The 21,162-nt window shown below is 38.9% G+C and overlaps 1 protein-coding gene and 2 long non-coding RNA genes across 13 annotated transcripts in view; 2 read left to right on the forward strand and 1 right to left on the reverse strand.

The window, feature by feature from the left end:
• WNK1 (WNK lysine deficient protein kinase 1) overlaps positions 1 to 21,162 on the reverse strand; it is a 103,910-nt gene that overhangs the window by 50,151 nt on the left and 32,597 nt on the right. For all 10 annotated transcript variants that reach the window (XM_027905990.1, XM_027906065.1, XM_027906048.1 and 7 more), the window contains exons 2-4: positions 17,949 to 18,121; positions 13,629 to 13,849; positions 11,640 to 11,797 (exon numbers count right to left, since the gene is read on the reverse strand). In XM_027905990.1, coding sequence (XP_027761791.1) covers positions 11,640 to 11,797; positions 13,629 to 13,849; positions 17,949 to 18,121 — 552 coding nt within the window. The remainder of the gene's footprint in view (positions 1 to 11,639; positions 11,798 to 13,628; positions 13,850 to 17,948; positions 18,122 to 21,162) is intronic.
• LOC114069354 overlaps positions 6,207 to 21,162 on the forward strand; it is a 27,760-nt gene continuing 12,804 nt past the window's right edge. The window contains exons 1-4 of one of the 2 annotated variants that reach the window (XR_003573761.1): positions 6,207 to 6,564; positions 9,652 to 9,858; positions 15,194 to 16,377; positions 18,625 to 18,632. This is a non-coding gene — a long non-coding RNA (uncharacterized LOC114069354). Of the gene's footprint in view, positions 6,565 to 9,651; positions 9,859 to 15,193; positions 17,733 to 18,624; positions 18,633 to 21,162 lie in introns of those variants that run through there. The other variant, XR_003573760.1, reaches the window with a different exon arrangement.
• On the forward strand, positions 10,453 to 13,236 carry LOC114069360. Its single transcript, XR_003573764.1, has 2 exons — positions 10,453 to 10,701; positions 11,565 to 13,236. It is a non-coding gene; the product is annotated as an uncharacterized LOC114069360 (long non-coding RNA).

Genomic DNA, 21,162 nt, shown 5'->3' on the forward strand with positions numbered 1-21,162 from the left:
CAAATGAACTTTGACTACCTCAAAATGATAAACTGTGATAAAATTCAATTTAGAATTACCAAGATCATTTTTCACCCCAAAATAACATCCTCAATTCAATTATTCCACAACTGTATCAGTGCTGTTGTTATACTATACAACACCAGTGTTGCAAAAGCAACACTGGGCATTTTGGAATTCCTCTTCACCAGCTGTTGTGAAACCGTACAGGAGTCAAAGCAAAAGGGATCATTAAAGATCCTGCTATGTTGACTGGCCTTCCAACTGCTTAGCTGGACATTTACAACCACCACCATCACCTCCCCCAAAAAATCCACTGTTGATTATCAACTCCATTTTAACAGCACTTAAAGCACGTTGGAACTTTGCTTGCCATTGCTTATAAATTTTTTCTTAGCTGTTGCAGTTGCACTCAAACCAAACAGACACTCTGCAGTCAAAGCAAATCTACTTCACTGGAATAACAATCTAACCTTTTGCACACCTAATTAAGGTTTTTTGAGGGGTATACTGCATGACCTGCAAAGAAAATTAAACATTTCAGCTTTTAACAAGCACAGAGTCTACCTGTCCTAGTCTAACCACAACTCTTGCTTGGTTCTTTTCAAAGGTGCTGTAACTGCGGAGCTTGAAAGGAATTCTACTGTAACTGATTAATCTTCTCAAACAAAATGTTCTAACTTTGCAGTCTAGAAGCTAATAAAATCAGTAGCAAAGTCAAATCCCACAAACAAAGTAATTAAAGTCTCTATATTTTCTTTTTGCTAAGTTGTTACCTTTCTAGTTTAAGCCAGTCCCAGGCTGCCACAAACCATTAATTCCAGGAATTTAGAGAGAGCATATGATTCCAGTGGAAAAAAAGCCAGCGATCCTACCTCTTTCCCCCTAGTCTCAAAGATGCCCTCAGGCAATGGCATATATAGCATTTAAATAGGTTTACCCCATGATCTCCTAAATTTCACTACCTGTTATTACTTACCCTGTCCTCCTCAAAACCTGAGTGTTTAACCATTTCACTACCTTTTCCATCTCACATCGTTCATCTTAACCTTACTGCCTGTTCTAAGAACTATCTTTCAGCTTTAGTTCTTTCCTTGTTTCACACAGGATACACCTATAACTGATAATTCTCATCCCAGTTCAATTAAATACGTACAATGATGAAAAAATTTCAGCTTCAGATTTACTCAGTTCAAAAGACGTGCGTTGCCTACAGAAGATGATTTTCTTTTTCTGGTTAAAAAGCAAGTTAGAATAGTTGAGACTGCATGGGGAAAAAAATTGAAATGCAACATGTTTAACAGAAGTGAAAATTTAGTTTCACCAATTTCAGTATTTTCATAGCAATTAATTCTGGACAATTGATAATTCCACTAAGAATTAAATTGGTAAATCCTGCAGAATAAGCTCTGCACCAGATCAGTATCCCAACAGAGTAAACAGCATTACTGCAATACAAGCAGTGGAAGCAGATGAAAGCTCCCAGTGAGCCAGAATTAGTTCCTGAGGCATGGTGCAGACTGGGACAGGCCTCATTGTCTCCTCTGCTGATCAAAATCAATGACTGTACATTTTGAACCCAAAACCTTTTGAACTCAACTGATCTATTATCATCCAAATCCAAACTCCTATCTCAGCTACTTGAGAGCTCTAAGTCACTGAAACAGCTTAACCAGTTGGTCTTCACCCTCTGTGATGATGATGTGTAAGCAATCCAAGTCCCATGGTTCTTAACTTTCTCCAAACCAACTGAATTCATGACTTGCAGCAGATCAGGATGTATGCTTGCAGTTCACAAACATGCTGTAAAGACAACAATGGTTCTGTAGAATTTATACAGGCCTGCTTGCTGCAACCTGATTGATCACCACAATTCAGAAACTCTTTTCCTCCCCAGTTTACCACCTACCCTCAAAAAACTTTTGAGGCATTAATAAAAAACAAGAGGCCAAACACACCAAAAAATTCCCAGACAAAGCTGCTATACACACAGGGTGTATTTGTATTTTGAAGGATACACTCGTGCTAATTGCTTCTTCCTAAAGGAAGTACCTGCTCATTGGCAGGAGATAAGCTTTGGTGAAAAGCAAAAGCAGACTCCTGATTTGACTAGCAATCACTGCTCCCTGTCACCTCCACATCTGTGTCCTACAACTGATCTCCAAGCCCAGGAGCCACAGGACACTGACACTGCCTGCTTAACCAACTTCTTTGTCAGTGTATTTTTATCTCTTAAAGCCAAAGAATTCACAGCATTAAAAGCCTTACAAGATCAAGATAGTAGGCTACAGTTCTCTTGCTTTGTTCCCTCACCATTAAGTTTGAACAGGAGCTCATCATAACTCTTCCTAGAAATCACTGGTTGCAATCCTTTCCAGCCAGTACTCACAAGTAAAAGGAGATAAAAAAGGTCAAAAAACCACTGCATTTGTGATAATATTGAAATCCTATGCACTACTGCCAAATATACAGCATGGCTTAGAGTTACCTCACTGACAAGTTATCTAGCCCAGAACACAAGGTGTTTTAAGTTTTTACATCGGACACGAAAGCCCACTGTACTTCAGCACTGCCAGGTAAATAAGAGTATTAGCTTTTTTCAGAAGTCCTGAGAATCTGGAGCTAAGAACATGGTTTTAGTTGGAAAAAAAAAAATTTAATCACAACACCTACTCTAAATGAAGTAATTCTAATGAACAGAAGAAATTAATCAAGCTCTAGAACAGGAAATTTTGTAACTAAAACACAGTTCCCCAGCGTATATCTGGCAAACAATTAGGATACTGGTGCATGGAAGAGCGAAAAGGGCCCTGTTTAGAAACACACAGTACAAGGACAGAAGTTCTTCTGAACAACACTACAGTCTGATTGGACAAGTGGACCAGGTACTAACTATTTTAATTCTTGCACAAAAGCATAAAGATAATTTGCATCTACTGTGCACAGTTCTTTAACCTCACCCTTATAAGCAGGGATGCTGCCTTTACCATGTGAACATGAATCTGGGGTGGTGAAGATCCTAAGCTAGTTCAATGATCCTTTGCTTTATTAGGACTTCAGCTTGAAAATGGTTTTCAAAAAGAAATACAGACATGCCTAGACAAATGTTCTATAAATTTAGAAATGCCACAGTGGCACAATACTAAAAGTATCTGTCATCTATCTTCAGTATGGAAAATATATTTTTGAAAAATTGTATTAGTTGCATTCTCTGCTTTAGTCTGCTTTCATTCTGGTAGAAAATCATCACCTAGCACTCAATTTTAAGTTCATGTACAGTAACAATAATTCAAAAGCCACAGATTAGTTCCAGTGGACTTCAAACTGAATTTAAAAAATGATGCAACATGGGCCACAAAACACATTTGGTACCAGAACCAGCCTTTAGAAAGGATACCTACTTAAAAAGCCTGGGATAATGCTGCAGCATACCAAAAATAGTGCACAATTCCAAAAATGCACCAAAAGTCACCATGCCTTTTATTTTCGGATTTATTCTATTAGGAGTGAAGAATTTATACTTGTGTACCCAAAGATCCAACAGTTTCAGAAGGTTGTCCTAAAAAGTATTCCTGCTATACAGAGAATTTTATGATGGTGGTAACAGGTGGTAAGGTAGAAATACATCTCTGAAAAGAGTTTTCCTCAAAATAGAGCTCACAGTGTGAGGAAGCTACTTAAAAGGACAGAGAAGCAACAGCCTTTTTTCTCTTCAGCATTAACATTTTAGTCCGTTGTGTCCCTCTAGTTTTTGAAATGAACAAAATCATATTCAACTCTGGTGCCCTTCATTCTCCAACACAGGAGCAAACTAAAGCACTCCAACAGGCACACACAGCCCCATGTCACTGCCTGCTCTAACAACAGCTCTGAGGAGTCTGGAGGTAACTATAGAGGGTTTATGTAAAATTTTGGTGGAGTTCTGGCCTATGAATCACATAACCTCAAAATAATTTATTGTTACTCAACATCTCTGTGAGTTTAGTCAAGACTAAAACTTTCCTAGACTTATCCCACTCCTATCCCTGTGCAACTATAGCAGTACAGCTGGCAGGACACAAAATAGTAGCCCATGCCTTTTTAATGTAATTATTTTTGACTTGTGGCACTATACAAACAAATAACTTTGAACTATCAGTCTCCCCACAGTAATGCTTCAATGATTCACTAATCATAGAATTCTCATGGTTCTCACCTCACTGCAGAGCCAGGCATTTTAAAAACACTTACCAAGTCACTGTTCCTAAGAGCCACCTTCCTACCTCTTGTTAAATTAACCTCAGTTAATGTAAGAACTAAATGGATGTCAGTACAGGACAGAATATTAAATATTAATATTACAGTTTTAAGAGGTCTGATTCTTAATTACCAACTTTTCAAATTTTTAAACATTGTTTAGTCCGTATTCTGTGAATTTATTTAGGTTGCACTGCCAAACTCCACAATATAACCAAATTTCAGAACCTAAAAATAAACTAGATCTTGATTTTATGCAACTCAACCAATGCTCACAACCATTTTAAAGTCATATCTGATTCAAAATTGTCAAGGGACACATTCCAGACTCAGTGGTGTATTTAAGAAAAAAATAGCTCCTTTTACTTCAAACCAAGCTTGTTTTACACCAATACTGACAAAACATTTTTAGCTGTAATCTAGAAGCTGTTGATGCTGAATAGTACAGATGCCTCTGTGATCAAGTCGTATAAGTGAGCTACTTTTAGAAAAGAATCCAGTTGAATAAGCCCTTTTCCTTCCAACTTCAGATGTCATCTGCCTTAGCTGTGCAAACCATACAGAATTAAAGAATGGGTCAGGTTGGAAGGGTCCACAGAGGGTCATCTGGTCCAACCTCCCTGCTCAAGCAGGGCTGTCCTAGAGCACATGATACAGGATTGTGTCCAGATGGTTCTGGAATATCTCCTGTGAGGAGACTCCACAACCTCTCTGGGCAAACTGTTCCAGTGCCTGGTCATCCCCTCACAGTAAAGAAGCTCTTCCTCATATTCAGGTGGAACTTCCTGTGTATCAGTTTCTGCCCACTGCGTTTTGTCCTACTGCTCAACCCCACTGAGCAGAGCCTGGTTCCATCCTCTGACACCCTCCCTGCATACACTTATAGACATGGATGAGGTCCCCTCTCAGTCACCTCTTCTTGAGGCCCAATAGGCCCAACTCCCTCAGCCTTTCCTCACAAGAGATGCTCCAGGCCCTTACTCATGTTTGTCACCTGACATGCAGCAAGTTACACCTCAGTGTTCATGCTGATCACTGCTTTTTCTTACTTAGATCACTTTAGAGGTCCTCTTTAAGAAATTACAGTGACATGCAAAGCTGCCTAAGATATTAATGCTTTAAAACCTCAAATTCCCATCTTCCATTTTTAAAGCTATATATTTCTCAGCTGACAGGTCAGTGACAATCTCCACGCAGGAAGATTCTTCACTCTTAAAGCTGTTCCAGCAAAATGCTTGCAACTGAGTTGAACAGCTACAAGAGGCAAGTGGTAGAAGTTTTCTTTAGTCTGTTCAGTACGATTCAAAGGAATTGCATCTGATGTTTCTTTTCTTTTTCTATTTAATATTTAAGTACCCAAAGTTTCTTCTTTCAATGAATACAAGAGTTTGCCCTTTCTTACAATAATGTGTTTCCTGGTTAGAGGTTTGTAGCCTTCCAGTACCTGCTTTAACAAAAGACTACCTGCTCTGTTAGAGGTTTTCCTCCCCTACTTTTCCTTTTTTTTTTTCCAGCGTTTTTTTCACTACAAAGCTTGATATGAGGGATGCCTTTGTATCAACCTAAACCAGGTCAAAAAACCAAGTTATTCAAGGTAAAGAAACAAGAGTTTTATTCATGCCTTAAAAAAGTTGCACATTGCTTTCAGGAAACAAAAGAGGACATTTCACCATCATTCATTAAGAACTGCAAGTAAAATTCATCATACATCTAACAGTTTAGCACTTATATTTGCTGCCTAGGACCCCTCAAGAAGAAAAAGTATCTGGAATACTTTGCCTATTGCATCATCTCTAGTGAAAATGAAGCTGTTGACTACTCTAGACAGTTACGATGCCTAACTTTTAAGATACTAAAGAAGAAATTATTTTATCTCAACTGACCAAACAACAGCACTTTGTAACTGCCTAGTTTGCAGTAAAGAGAATGACCTTCACTCTAACCAGCGACTTCCAGTTCCCACCAGTTAGGGAAATTAAGGATTTTTAAACCAGTTAGACACTGCCTGGTCAGGTTACTCATTATGTACCTTGTTCCCTTAGGCTCTTTTTCAAGCTCTGGAGAACAGAGAAGGAAAATGTTATGCCCACTCTGTGGAACATTTCAGTACAGTACCACCTTTTTTTTTTTTTTTCATTAAAGTCAAAATGCAAAATGCCTTTCCCCCCCTCCTTCTCATCTTAGGGCCAGCTCAGACAGCAGACATTGGTTTAGAGAGAAGAGACTGCACTTCTGGTGAAAGAAAAGAAGTGCAAAAGTTCACTTGGTCAAACTAAGCGCGGAGAAAAATCAAGTCCAAAGCACAAGTCTGCCAGGAGAACTTAAAAGGTAAGTTTATACAATGGGAGGGGGAGAAAGAAAAAGGGGGTTTTCTGCTCACACTCAACTGATGAGTACATTTGAAACTGAGGACTGTCTTACTAACTTTTTTGCAATCAGTGTTTGGATGTTTATGTTAGTGGTAGATATGGATGAAGGAGATAAATCTGTATATTAAACTCATTAAAGATAGTAATAAACCCAATAATCGTCTTTTTACTAGTCCTAGAACTAGTCAAGCACCTAGAAAATTTAAGCCTTGTGACATCCAAGTACTAAAGATTGAGTAATCAGTACCTCTACATGCTTTTAAAAATAATCTCTGTGCTACAAAAAGCAAGTTTAAAGGAAATACAGTGTAAAAGTAAAAAAAGGCCTATACTACATCTGTGAGTGATAACTGCAACACAAACAAGGGAAAAAACAAACTAGCTTTTGAGGCAACAGCTTGGATTTCAGCAGTCTCACCAGAGGCTGAGGCAAAGCAGCTGAAGTTACTGCAGTTAGTTATGCCTTCACTGCATTGCTTTCCAAACAGACTAAATTAAGAAATCATACTTAAGATGTCTGTTCTATAAATATCTCTGTTTCCATTTAAATGCACGTGTAGCCCATTTTAAATATCTCCTGTGACAAATTGTTTAATTGAAATATGCATGGAGCAGGTCAAAGGAAAAAAAACAGAAAGAAAAAAAAAAAAAACACACACCAAAAACAACCTCCACAGAGGAACAGACAGGGAAACCTTCAAAGATTTTACCAAGATCTTACAGTATTTTTTTTTTGCAAGCAACTACATAACAGAATTAGGTATCTTGACTACATTTTGTGTTGGAACTGTCTGTATTGCTTTGATATGGTGTAGAATTGTTGAAAAAGAAAAATAGGGGATCCATTCCCAAATCTGGTAGTGTATCAGACAGGTGTGCCTGCACAAGAGGGCAGAGGAGCAAAAATAAATCACAGGAGCAGGCAAGACTACCTTAAAAATAGAGTAGCTTCTTGTCAATTCTTTGCAGGCTTAGATAAATTTTTTCTGAAGCCAAATAGGCAGCAGTAAGTGCCTGCTGGATGCTTTCAGTCCCAGCTAGAGACGTACTGCTCAAACCTCAGATTTCCCAACCCCCCAGGAAGGTAAAAAATCCCAACAGCTGCAATTTTTTTTAAGCACAAACTACTAATTTATTTGGAATCATTCCCAACAAACATCAGAGGACTGCCTCAGTGAAGAATTTGGGTGGGAGTTGAAACAAAACTGTAACATTATGATTTAAAGAAAAAAAAAAAAAAAAAAGAGGCATCTCTCCTTTATGTTTGAGAGATAAGACATGCAGATCTCTTTCCTTTCTAGAGAAACTGCTAGTGAAAGGGTCTGGACTGAGTATGCAAGAAGATGCAAGTACCGGGGTCAATATTCTGTGTCAAACTGCTTGATTTACCCAAAGTGTAAATCAAGGTTCAACAAAACCCCTTGAGCCCCACAAATTCTGCACAGTTGGGGTTTTTTTTAAGCCAGGTATTTACCCAGATTATTCTATTGAAAAGCAAAATTCTTCTAGATAGAGAAAGAATGCCAATTTAATTGCACTTCTGTTTCTTGGACCAGAAAAAATTCAGGAACTTTATGCTAGCACTACTTTAAGGGAAAACAGAAACTTCACAGTGAGACAATGTAGGCAGTGTAGACAAGCATCTTACAAACAGTAGACTCATGCAGCAGTGCCATCGTCCAAGATGTGAAGCAATAGTAACTGCCTGGGCCAAAAAATGTCTCATCTCTGGAAAGAACTTCAGTCTTTGATAAGCAAAGATGTAGAATTCTGATCTAAACTACTATTTAAAGAAAAATCTACTTCCAACTATGAGGGAAGACCCTGAACCAAAGAAGTAGAACACAACTCAGTACTCTGAGAAATCCCAGCCAACACCCCAACCCAGTGCTGCAGTATCTGGGCATCAGCTACAGGAATCCTTATACAAAAGGGCTAAGGTTAAAATGCAGTGCAGCTAAAGGCACTCCCTAAAAAGAGACCAAGGCACAGCCAAAATGTGAGATAAGAATATAAACTGGTATTAGCAAGTCCAGTTCTGAGAGGGCATTAAGACACCTTCTACAGGATTCTGTCCTAAGCAATAGCAAGGATTTAAGCTAATGGAGCAACTCTGCTTTTTACTAAGCCTAACAGTTACTACAAAGAGGGTGAGAGAAATCAATTAATTTAAATATATATCGCCTGCTGCACATTTTAATCTTAATGCCTTTGGGGTTTCAGTGGTTTTGAAGCTCCCATATGGCATGATCATTCATGACTTTCAACAGCAAAGCATTCTTATTGTTCTTTCCTCTGATCTCTGTGTATTTATCTAGATAAAATAATCCTCACAACTTAAGGCACAGCAGGACTACAGCTGCCACCTCAAAACATCCCTAGCAAAGTAGCATATGAAGGGGTTGGAGCAGAGATGCTAAACATCTTCCAGAAAACCACATTCACCTTCCAACACACATAGAATGAAATGTGTTGGTAAGCAGTGCTGGACTCCCCTATGTAGGAAGGTGTTTTCTGGCTCTACTCTGTTATTGTTAATTCACACACTGTCCTTTCAAGTACTAAATTTCTCAACTGGTTCACCCTTCACCCACAAATGCATAGTGTAAACTTCTAAAGCCTGCTTTGAAATGAAAGAAAATCTTATATTCCTTAACAGGGAGCAAAGGACAAGAGCAGAAAACTATATGGCTCTTTTTCATCTTGGTTCCCAGAGCGGTAAAAAGAACACTAAGAGTATTTTATTTTACATTCATGACACAGGACTGCTTTCCACCTTATAGAACACTGAATTCTCCATTATCAGTTAAGACAGGTTTGTGTTTTAATTCCAGATAATACTGTCTTTCCTTCATTGAAAGAGTTCCTTGAAAGTTATTCAAGTTTTGTTTGTGCTTGGTTTTGTTTGGTTTTAAACAAACTGCTTTGCAACTACAATGAAATAAACAAACCCAAATATATCAAAGCACAGGGCCTTTCATCCTCTGCCTGGAAGCACATAAATGTACATTGCATTTTCTCTACCTTCCTGTCCTTCCCCCCTAAGTAAATCTTAGAAGCTCTCAAGCAGCACATGAAACAGCAGGAAAAAAGTCAACAATTAAATTCAATCTGTGATCCATCAGCAGCAGAGGAGGAGAGAAGGTGGTGTTGGACAGACCAAAAAACTACCAGTGTTTCTCATCCACTTAGAATTTCAACAGTCAACCAAAAACAATGGGGAGAAAGGTGCACCAAGTACAAGATACAGTTGGTAAGCTGAACTCTGGTAAGTCTCTACAGAACTTTTTCTGCTACAACCCTCTACAAAGCTTTCCAGTTGCTAAGCACTTCAAAGACCAGGGAAAAGACTTGGTGATTTCCAAGCTGAGATCATCTCAACAGCTGATTCTCACCAACAGCCTAGCTCGTAGCACTTTTTAAGGAACAGGCAGGACACTTACATCAGGTATCAATTCTGAGAAAAAGTGCCCATCCAAATCATATTGCTTTTCCTCTGGCCAATGTACATCTATAAGCAAAGCAAAAGGTACCACTAGGACTGTTTTGGTAAGATACTCCAGTTTTCTTTCACTGATCCAAACCACCTTCAGATCAGATTATGCTGAAAGCTATAAGAACTTTAGCCTAGTTCTTCATCTCTATTTAAAAAATTACAGATAAGTCCAACAACATTAAAAAAACCCCACCAAACCAAAACAAAACCACCAACAAAAAATGCCAACAAAAAACAAACCCTTCTCTGTGTGTATATGTGTATCTAAAAACTTACTGTAGCATCTGTTCAAAAAAAACCAAAATAACTATTTATGCCTTATTTCTTCCTCCTTTTGTGTCCCTCCAATATTTCCCTTCAAACAAGGGACAGTCTTCCATTTCACCTGCAGAATTCATTACTTCCTATGTAAAGACCATTCCTTCCACAGTTGTAAGTCAGTAATTATATTTGCCTTTTATAGTGTGAGGCATCAGGAATAAGAAAGAACTTTATTTTTCCAAAGTCAAGCAGGTTCTTTTTTAAATCTGCAACTTCTCTGAGTTAATACACACAAAAAGACTTAAGAGGAATTCATTTGTCTGTGCATCAGAGAAAGAGGTAAGTCTTGGGTTTTTTTCCTTCCTTCACACACATGCATGGGTATTCTGAGAAATCCAGTACAAGTCTTTCCTTCCCCAGGCAGTCACCTCTTTCTGGATGCTTACATCAGAAGGTTCAATGTGTTAGTTTTACTGCACTGGAGAAGTCCTCACAACACTGCTGTGGAGATCACAAAGCAAATCTAGCCACAGCCACGCTGCCACGCTTCTAGCACTACAGTTCTGCTTCCTATGTTCCACGTCTGTAGGTTCCCCTTAGCTTAGTCAGATGGGCCAACTCAAATTCCCTGCTTGCCTTCTCAGCCTTATTTGGTTTCAACCACAATGCCTCCAGCACCACCACTACACTCACCAGCACTTACCTTCTGCTATTTATCTAGTTTTTCTGCTGCATTGTTATAAGAAGAAGCCCCAACACACTGAGTTGCTGAGGGCCACTCAGCATTCAAATTATAAAAATTACTCTGGGTAGCAATTTATGATCTGCCCTGGTAAGCAGCTAAGCCAAACTGCTCTGAATCTGTGATCTAGCTTTATTACAGAGAACATTTACCAGCTAATCTTCAAGACTGAAACAGTTCCACCATCTCCCCAATGGCTTGGAAAATAATCTGTTATTATTCTAATGTGTTTTGTTGTTTGGTTTGGGTTGTTGCTTTTTTGCATTTTTTTAAAACTCTACGTAATATCTTCTACTACACTGAAAGAAGAGTATGAACACGTGTAAAATTTTATTTCCATTCACATATTTTACAGCCTTCTGCCAGATGTTTGGTGTGTTCAACCATGCTGTAACTTCCCACCCATCCCAAAAAAACCTCTAGTCAGCTTTTTTTTTTCCCCTCATACACACTTGCACAGTACTGGTGCTACCCAGCTGTACTCCTTTGCTGCTGACAGTGGTAGCTTTAGACTGGGTAGCGAGGAGGGACTTACGCTGGTCACCCGGCGGTAGATCTGCGCAGCATTTTGGCACTCGGAATAAGGATACTCAGACGTGGCCATCTCTAGCATACACATCCCAAAAGCATACACATCAACGGATTCATCATATTTCTCCTCATACATCTCGGGGGCCATGAACTCTGGGGTACCTTAAATTAAAAGAACGATTCAGACTCTAAATGGCTCAAAGCGAGCAGAGGCTGCTGGCGTTACTCACCGCAGGAGGGAGCGGATGGGCAGACCTGTGAGACAAGAGAAAGTGGAGGCAAAAAGAAGAGGGAGGAAACCCTTAGTGACTCTGTTGCATCAACACACTCTGTGAGTCTTCCATTGCAAGGCCTTTGTGTGTGGAGTAAGAATGGTGTGAAAGGACTGATGCAATTCCTGGTTTGGGTATGGGAGTTGATACAAGTATCAAAACAGACTGGATTAGCCTGAAATCAAATGGGAGGGGAGGGGATAGGAAGAGGGAAAACTGCAGACTAGCCATAGGCTGCAAACCAAATACTAAGGAGAGTTAAGACACTTACCTTTTCTCCCTGTAAGAAAAAAGGCACATTAAACCTTGTTTCAAAAATTACCCGACTGCCCCCTGCTGCAAAAGAAGTAGTACTGGTAAGAGCCCACAGCTAGTCTCTGACCCGGTGCTCTCCATCTACTTTTTTAAGTAGAATGGTTCACGTAAGGCCTTGCAATGAAAAACTCTATGTTGTTACAAATATAAATCTCCGTGAAAAGAGGATAAAAGGTAATTTTCTGCAAAGGCCACTCACCAGAGCCCTTTTCTTCATATACTTACCTTCCCACCTGCAGTATATTTATAGGCCTACTGCAGATACAGGCATTAGTGAGGGACATCCTACAGTCAAAAATACTCAGAAATACAGAGAGATTGAGTTACAGGAATAGAGCGTGAGATTCAACAAGTCCCATTTAAATAGTGTGCAGAACATTATTGCCCAGTGAAGCATCACAGCAACCCCTCTGAAAACAAAGAGGCTGCATTGTTTGATCAGATTTACTTTAAGCCAGAGATGTAAGTTTGCTTTTTGTAAATTTAAGCACAGAATTATTTCCTGCAGACACCAGATTCAAAACAATTTACAGATCATTCTATAGCCACATTGCTTGTTTTTACCACACTAAATCAAAAAAAGAGAATGTAATTGCAGGCATTTATCCAAAGTCTAACCATTGATAGATAACTAGATGGTAATTTTCCAATGATAAATTTGAGAATATGACAATTATGCTTCAGATTTTTTTTTTTTACACTAAACTTTGCTTTTCTGTTAATACTTTGACCTGGTTAAGAAGCAGGAAATATTTCAGCAACAGCTTGCAGGACAATTTACAGATAGAGACCATTGATCCCATCTAGGAATCTGGCATAGGACTGTTGAGTAATGTTGCATTTTAGCAAGCTCTAAATATTGAGAGTGAGAAAAACTTTGTTCCCTGCAGTCTATTCATCCAACTATAAAAACAAAGCTGATAAAACCAATTCTTTTAAGAACTCACAAGGAAGACCCTGGTTTCTGATTACTCACAATCTGTAAGAGGTTTAATATGAACCCCTGGTGACAATCAAGGTAAAAAAAATTTGGCTGTGAAAACTAAAGCTACACTGAATATCAAAATGTTGTTTGGTCACCAAAATGCATTTGTACACTTCTTGAAGCATCATCATATCAAAGTTGAGATTTATATCTCAGTAGTCAAGAGTGGTTTTATCAACAATGTTGCACTAAACTGTTGGGCAGGACAAGGACTCTATTCCAAAATACTTCATATTAATATACAAATATCAAAAGCACAACCAAAATTTCAACATGTAATCGCATCAGGGACACAGAATGATCTCAGTAACCAAGAAACAAAGCCTACACATTTTTTGGCTTTGACCCTGTACCTTTGCAACCATATTTTTAAGGGAAGTTCTTAAAAGGCTCAGCAGCCTCCAGTACAGGAGAGGCTTACCTATCACACTTTTGGCAAAAGAAGCTCGTTTCAGGGTTGCCAGACCGAGGTCTCCAATCTTGACTGATCCAGTGGGGCCAGTAATGAAGATGTTGTCACATTTTAAGTCTCTATGAATAATGGGAGGAGTACGTGTGTGTAGAAATTGTAAGCCTTTCAGTATCTGACGGCACCAGCTTCGTAGTACTTTAATTTTCATCACTTTAAATCTTTTCAAATACCTAATGAAAAAAGTAGCAATAGGTTACCAACTTAGTAGATTCTGCTAACAGGTAGTAGATTAAACTATGACATTTTTGGTGTTTGGAAGCAAAGAAACAGTAATTAAAGACATGCACAAATTTAAATTTCACCTTCTATTTTAAAATCTACCTGGGTGTTTCAAGACTTCAGAGGAGCTAAAGATGATTCCTCCTTTTAAAACCCACCCCCTCTTCTTCTAGACAGCTGTAAAAAGCTTAACACATAGCTAATAACTCACCTGCATACAAAATCATCCTATGGAAATCAGACAGCTGGTTTGCTCATTTTCAAGGCATTGCTTCCATGACAGAGAATTCAAAGCTCATGAATTACAGCAATACTTTATCCATTTAACCATCTAAACAATTACCAAATTTACCTTGATTTATTATAACTGGGTGTGGATGTGGGTCAATAGATGCAAAACACTAATAACAACAACTAAGCACAGAGCTGGGGCAAACTGCAAGAGCTCTGAAGTCATTATTCCTTCTCAGCAGCAGTCCAAGTACTCTGGTCAAGGTTTCCATAATACACTTTAAATCTGCTTCAAATTTACTTGTGGAGTTGTCAAGCAAGTGAGAAATTCTTGGAGATTGCTTCCCTGGTGCAGGACAGGGTTTGATCACCTGAATCTGACTGGAACTGCTCATTGCTTCAAAACTACAGACAAATACGGACAGGGCAGAGAAATCTTTAAAAAGGTTCTACCAAATAATTGAGGTGGAAGAGTTCTGATATAAAGTCAGTACTCCCTCACAGTTAGAACGTGACCCAACCTTAACAGTTCTATCTTACCACACTTTGAAATCCCAAAATGCTTGTAACCTAAGACTATGATCTCATTCTATTACTTAACTTCAACAGATTAGAGGTGCCACAAGGTGAATAACCTTATGACAGCATTCAAGTGCTTTCCAGCAGTTTTCTCACAACCTCTCTTCAGGTAACACAATTTGAAGTGAAGAGCTGTTTGCTTCCTTTTGAAGAAAGTACAGGTTGAAATACATTTAGGAGAAAGGACATAGCATGGTCTGTAGAGCAAGGACTTTATTCTTATTCAGCCAATGTTACTCAGTCAAAGTGTCAGATAAAGAACGGTTTCATAGCATTGCAAGACTGGTAGTAAATTCTGTGACCATCATGGAGTCTAGCAACTACAATCTTCAACCAACAGCAAGTTGTGTTCAATCATTCTGTGGTAGTGTTCAGTCTACTCTTCATGTCCACTTAATCAGGAGATAAAAGCCAGATGAAATCACTTGAATCAATGCCAACATAAAAATGCAGTGGATTAATCCCTTTTACTTTCATTTCTCCAGTTCAAAAGAAGACCTGGAAAATCAAGTTGCTAGCAATAATCCTGCTGTGAAAATAGATCTGTAAAAGCAAGTGGGGGACAGTTCCAGAGGAAATCAAGGCTTAGAATATAAAGACAGGCAGGGAAAAAGCCAAGCAAGGAAGGAGACAAACTGGAGGAGGTTCTGAATCACATAAGCTACCACTTGAATTCTTGCTATTGACACAACCCTCATTCATCTCTCTTGAGCCTGATCCAAAGATCACATGGTAGGGGCACTTCAGTTCAGCATCTGGAATCCCTAATTACATTCTTGGTTTCAAATATGCTTGCCTACTGCCAGCTCCTCACTGTTAAAGGACCTGGGTCCAACCACCACCCAGCATCCCACAGGGCTGCCATCAGTTTTCCACAACATTGTCTTGAACTAAGTCACATGTCACTTAAGGCAGAAACCAATTTAAAATAGAAACACATATAAATACATAAAAATACACAGACAATCCTACTAGCCAGTATGTTTACAATTTTCCTAGTATTATTGGATAACTCAGGCTTGAAGAGACCTCAGGAGGTTTCTAGTCTAAGTTTCTGCAATTACAGTAACCTACAGCACCTCAGCTCAAGGAGCTATAGGAATCCCTACTGAATTAGCAGAGGTAGTTGTGAAGGTATGTGCCCTACCAGAGAGATGATACATTAATTTCAAGTGGATCAGGAACACACACTAGACACACTTTCATCCAGACCTTGGACAAAACTAATGGCTGAGATCTAAATCAGATTAAACACTGTTGTCTTCATTAATAGTGTAATTATAATTTCAAATAGGCAACTCCATTTTTCCCAATATTTTAATTCCAGGATAGCACACAATATCAGAAAGCAGTCTTATTCTTTACAAAAATTCAGTTGTAAAACTCTTCCATTCATATACAGAAGTTCGGGCACTTTCCCTCATGCACAGTTAGAAAATTGCCCAGACAGCATCTGAAAAGGAGTCCACAAAATGTTAACATTATTTCTGGGTATTTCTGTATCCATGTATACAAATACAAAAAACCATCAGCGAATTTACTTCAAGATATCACCGCACTTTTCTTCTGTTTGCTTTTTTACATCAAGTGACAACAATGTCTATGTCCCAAGTCTCAAAATGAGGAAAGTAACACTTTTATAAAAAGCAGGTAATGTAAAGATATGGAAGTAATACTCAGCCAAATATCATAAGCTAACACAAGTGTGCAGTGTAAATTTAGGAATGTGCCACAAACACGTGAAATACTCAACAATATTAAATCTGGCACATCAGAAATTTCCCATATACATAGTTTACTTGTCAAGTCTCAAGTCTAGCAGGCAAGAATAAACTAAATCACAACTGTAACACAAGCTATGCAAGAGTGGGGAAAAAAACCCACCCAGAACTCTACAGCTTAAAAATCTTTGATTAAACAACCTGTTACTTCTTTCTGGATAAAATAAAAATACTTTCATACTTCAAGGCACAAAAATAATCCTATAGACAGTGAATCTGAGGTGTTTCTTCCTGCCAACACCCTACTTTATAATTGTCTGTCATTACTTTATCATCTTCTTTAAGCCACCACGTAACAAGTCCATCCAAATATTAAAATCTGTGAGAGGGATAAAGGAGCAAGAAAGGCAGGAAAAAAATTAAACCTAGCACTACATGTTTAGCATAAAATTAAGTCTCTTTATTTAAAGGCATCTTTACAGAGCTGCTTAGTTGTTTACTGCTCTGAAAACAGCACGTGAAGCAACAGATCTATTATTTTATCTGAAATACCCTAAACAACCTTCAAAATATCTTCACTGAATATAAGGCTAAAGAATGCTGCGGTATCCTTAGTCCTCCAGTACTATTTTAAGAGACAAACACTTCCCTATAATTGCAGTTCAGACTCCCAAAGAGTCTTTTTTTTTTTTTTCCTCTTTAAGAATGTCCATTTGTGGCTATCAATAAGCATCATAAAAACACAAGACATTCACGGGCTATTTTAACCAAATAGACGTCAAATTGTTTCCAGCTCCCACAGTCTCATTACACATTTAGGATTTGGATGCCTCTGCAAGACTTAAATGGGTACTGAATGAAGACAGCGTCCCACAACCCGTTTATCCCAAAATCTGGTAGTTCTATTTCCAGCAAGGAAGGGTGATGGGTGCCGGTGGTGTGAGTTCACTGTGAGCCCCCGCGGGCCCGAGCACCACTAGAGGCCCTCGCAGCAGCTCCATTTCCTGCGCTCTGCTTTTAACTCTGCCTTAAAAACACACCCAGGGTCACTCAGCTGCCTCACAGGTTGGAGCTGCAGGCACCTGCACACTTTGATTTTTGTCAGGTACTGCTTCATCAAGTTTCAGTTGAAAGAATAGGTAAATAGGGGGTGATTTTTTTTCCTTTTTACAAATTATTTGTACTCCTGTAACACCCAAACCCTCCCAAAAAGAGATGTATTAATTAGTACTTTGAACTTTACAAACCCCCCCATGCTAAATGGAAGGTAGCTGGAGAGAAAATAGAAAAACTTTGAGAAGTGTCTTCCTGAGCTCTTAAAATCCAACATTCTGTATGTGCTTACTACGACATCAAAAGGAAGAACGTGACAAGCCTCTTCAACAAGAATGTTCCTCCAGGACGTTAGCCCTCAGCAAAAGGGCTCTGTTCTTACGTATTCTGAAATATCATCTATTTCTAGGGCTCTGATCCTGTGCTAATGAAGCTTAAATACTTTGACGTGTCTTAATTTACTTACGTTTTCAATGTTCCAGACGTCATAAGTTCTGTCACAAGAACAATACACTTTTTTCCTTTGACTGTTGACTCCCAGGAATCATAGAACCTGACAATGTTGGGATGCTGAAGCCCTTTCAGCATCCCAGCTTCCTCTTTAAATCGTTGTCGCTCTGACTTGGACAGCTTCCGATCCTAATGGAAAAGAAAAGATACATCAGAAAGCTTTGCTTTATTTTCTTATTCAGAGAAGCAGCAAATTGAAAAACAGTTGGGTACACACAAGAATCAGCTTTCTTAAATGCCATTGGCTCACAGTTATCTTTAAAATTGTGCTATCTTGAGCACATTCTATTACAGTCTTTTTACAATATATTGTTCCTTACAATCCCACTGCCCTCAGAGTTAAGAATTGCAAGTCTGTAGATTAACTCTTCTTCCTGTTTCCTCTTCCCTTACTCTTAATAAATTTAGTCATTGCCTGACTTGAGCTGGAAAGGGCACGTACTGTTTTGAACATTTCACTGTTTGAGGATAAAAACAGATCATTTAAAGCATCTCTCTCTCACGTTGTACACAACAATAATCTTCCATCATTCCTGTGTGTACAATATCCAGCCCACTGGTAACAGATGGCATTAGCCCTCCACACAGAGTATCAAACCTCTCTGCCACACAGTATGTACTTGTAACTGTAGAAAAACAAGTGAATGAGTTGGAGTTTCTTTGATTAAAAGCAGAAACTCATGATTGAGCAAGTTTCCTGTAAATCTCACATCAACAAAAAACACTAGAGACAGAAAGCAACCTTTTGGCCAGAAGACTGACCATGAAAAATCATTCCTGGACAATACTGTTGTATTACCTAACAACAACTGGCCATCACATGTTGCCAGGACTCCAAGCTATTACCAGAACAAGCAGCACATCTCAAAGAAGTGCCATTCAGTGTTCTCAGCTCACCAGTGCATTACCAATGCACTGGTCACACAAGTCAGATCCACTGACCGACATAAATTGGATCCATATGCAGTTTGCATTAAAAAAAACAAAACAAAACAACAACAACCACCAAAAAAAAGAAAAAAAGATATACTTAAAGCCAAGGATTGTAGAGTCATTGTTTCTAACAATGATTTAGCAACAACCACTGACCTATTTGTCAAATCTGAGTAATAAATTTAAATCACTTGATTTCACATTTTCTTTTCAATTAAAAGGAGGTAGCAAAACCATGCAGGGTTTATTTATGTTCCCACTGTCCTCCAGGCAGTAACTCCTATTCCTTTGCTTAAAGGTAATGTGTTTTCTCAATACAGTTCAGCCATGCTAATATCTACACCATTCTATACTCACTTAGATCATTAACTTTTCCTAAGAGGTTCACAGAGTATCTTCAGGCATGGATAAACTTCATTTCCAGATGAAACTCCAATTTTCAGAAGTACACAAGCCCCCCAGGGGAAAGTTTGAATATAGTTTTCAAATTATCTCAGAAATCAGTTCCTTATCCGTGTCTATGAATGTCACTCACATACCTTTACAATTCTTGGGAAGATGCTAAATCCTTAATTCTCGCAAATTTAGTCTACAGACATCAAAAGCATTCAATCCTGCAATGATTTCACACTGCAGAAATCTGCACTACCACCCTTTCTCACTCATAAAGATATTTGCAAAACTTTCAATATAACATGTGCAAAAACACTCCAGCAATGTTCGAGTATTCCTGTCTGCTCAGGTGTGTGTGCGGGGGGGAGTTAATATGTAATTAGTACTTCCAGTTGAGCTGTTTTACCCATCTAATAGCTTGCCTTTCATTAACATCAACAGGGCTGCACAAGTTCTGTTCAAAACCACTCAATCCTAACTGTTTCCAACTGCTGTGCAACAGAAAAGCAGTGAGTGGCAACAGGTACAACAGCCCACATACACATGCTTCTAAGAGACAATGCTTCAAACACCACAAAATCACAAAACCATCATCTTACAGTAAAATAAAGAAGTATTTTCAGTCTCTGCACTTGACCCACATAATCTACACAGATACTGTATAGCTATAAATCCAGCTGTTATATATGGTCATTACACAAAAAAGGCTACCATAATTACTTTTATATCACTTTTAAATAGTCACTCTGAACACCTACAGTCCTTTTTTTCTGAAAGCTAGATTTTAGATACACATTTGGACTAAGTTTCCTTTATTCTGTGCGCACTAACAAGTTATCTTCCACAAATACTACTAACCAGTTTTAGACTACACTCGACTTAACCTCAAGTGTATTTCATTTCATTCTCATCCTAATCCATGTAACCTAATCTCCCTTAAGGGCTTTACTCAGTTTCCCTACCCCGGTACTACCGGCCCTAAATAGAAACTAACAAGTGCTAATCACCCTTATCAATGAACGGCCTCTTAACAGGCACCCACATTTCGACTCATTTCTCCCCCTGGTCACATCTATGGCAGCACCCTGTTCCTGCAAACACAGCTGTGACATTTAACACGGACACTCAACACTTCAGTGCTGGCATAAAAAAAAAAAAAAAAAAAAAACACACCAAAAAAAAAAAACCAACACAAACACACCAAGACGGTGACAACGCACTAAGTAAAAAGACACAGTCACAGTGCCCCAGTGATCTGGGACAAGTCTGGACAAAATACAGGGCAAAACCTTTCACCCAGGAACACAGACATGTTTCTGCAACCAAGGAAACCCCGCGCCCTTCAGTACATACTGCAGCGGCAGAAGGCAACGTTAAACAGAGCTGTAAGAAAAAGACAGAAAGGCCACTTGTTTCCTAACAGCAGCAATGCATATTACCTTCTACTGCCCTCATTTCCTTGGACACAGAGCCCATACCCTCATCCAGAACAGGTTTTTATATTCCTTCCCTAAAGGAATACTAATGCTAGGTTACAGAAAAGTGTGAACATACTTCAAAAGAATGCACAACCCCAGCATTCAAGAAAACACTGGATCTCATGTGCAGATTCATTCTGTTGGTATAATCGTACACACAATAACTGGGTATAGCTGGACAAACTGTAATGTAATGTAACGGCCAGTCTTCGCGAACGAAGAACCGGGGAAGGTCTTTACACCTTCCAGCCTGCGCATTGGATTTTTTAGGTGAGACACAGTGTGCGCGGAACTGAGCCCACCCTTTAATCCTGAGGTTCATCTGCCGGGGCTAAGCGAGCTTGGACGGTGGCAGCGAGGTCCTCA

The sequence above is a fragment of the Empidonax traillii genome, unplaced genomic scaffold (assembly GCF_003031625.1).
Source record: "Empidonax traillii isolate 1590-97213 ecotype Southwest subspecies unplaced genomic scaffold, ASM303162v1 scaffold25:size3598162, whole genome shotgun sequence".
Classification (NCBI taxonomy): Eukaryota; Metazoa; Chordata; class Aves; order Passeriformes; family Tyrannidae; genus Empidonax; species Empidonax traillii.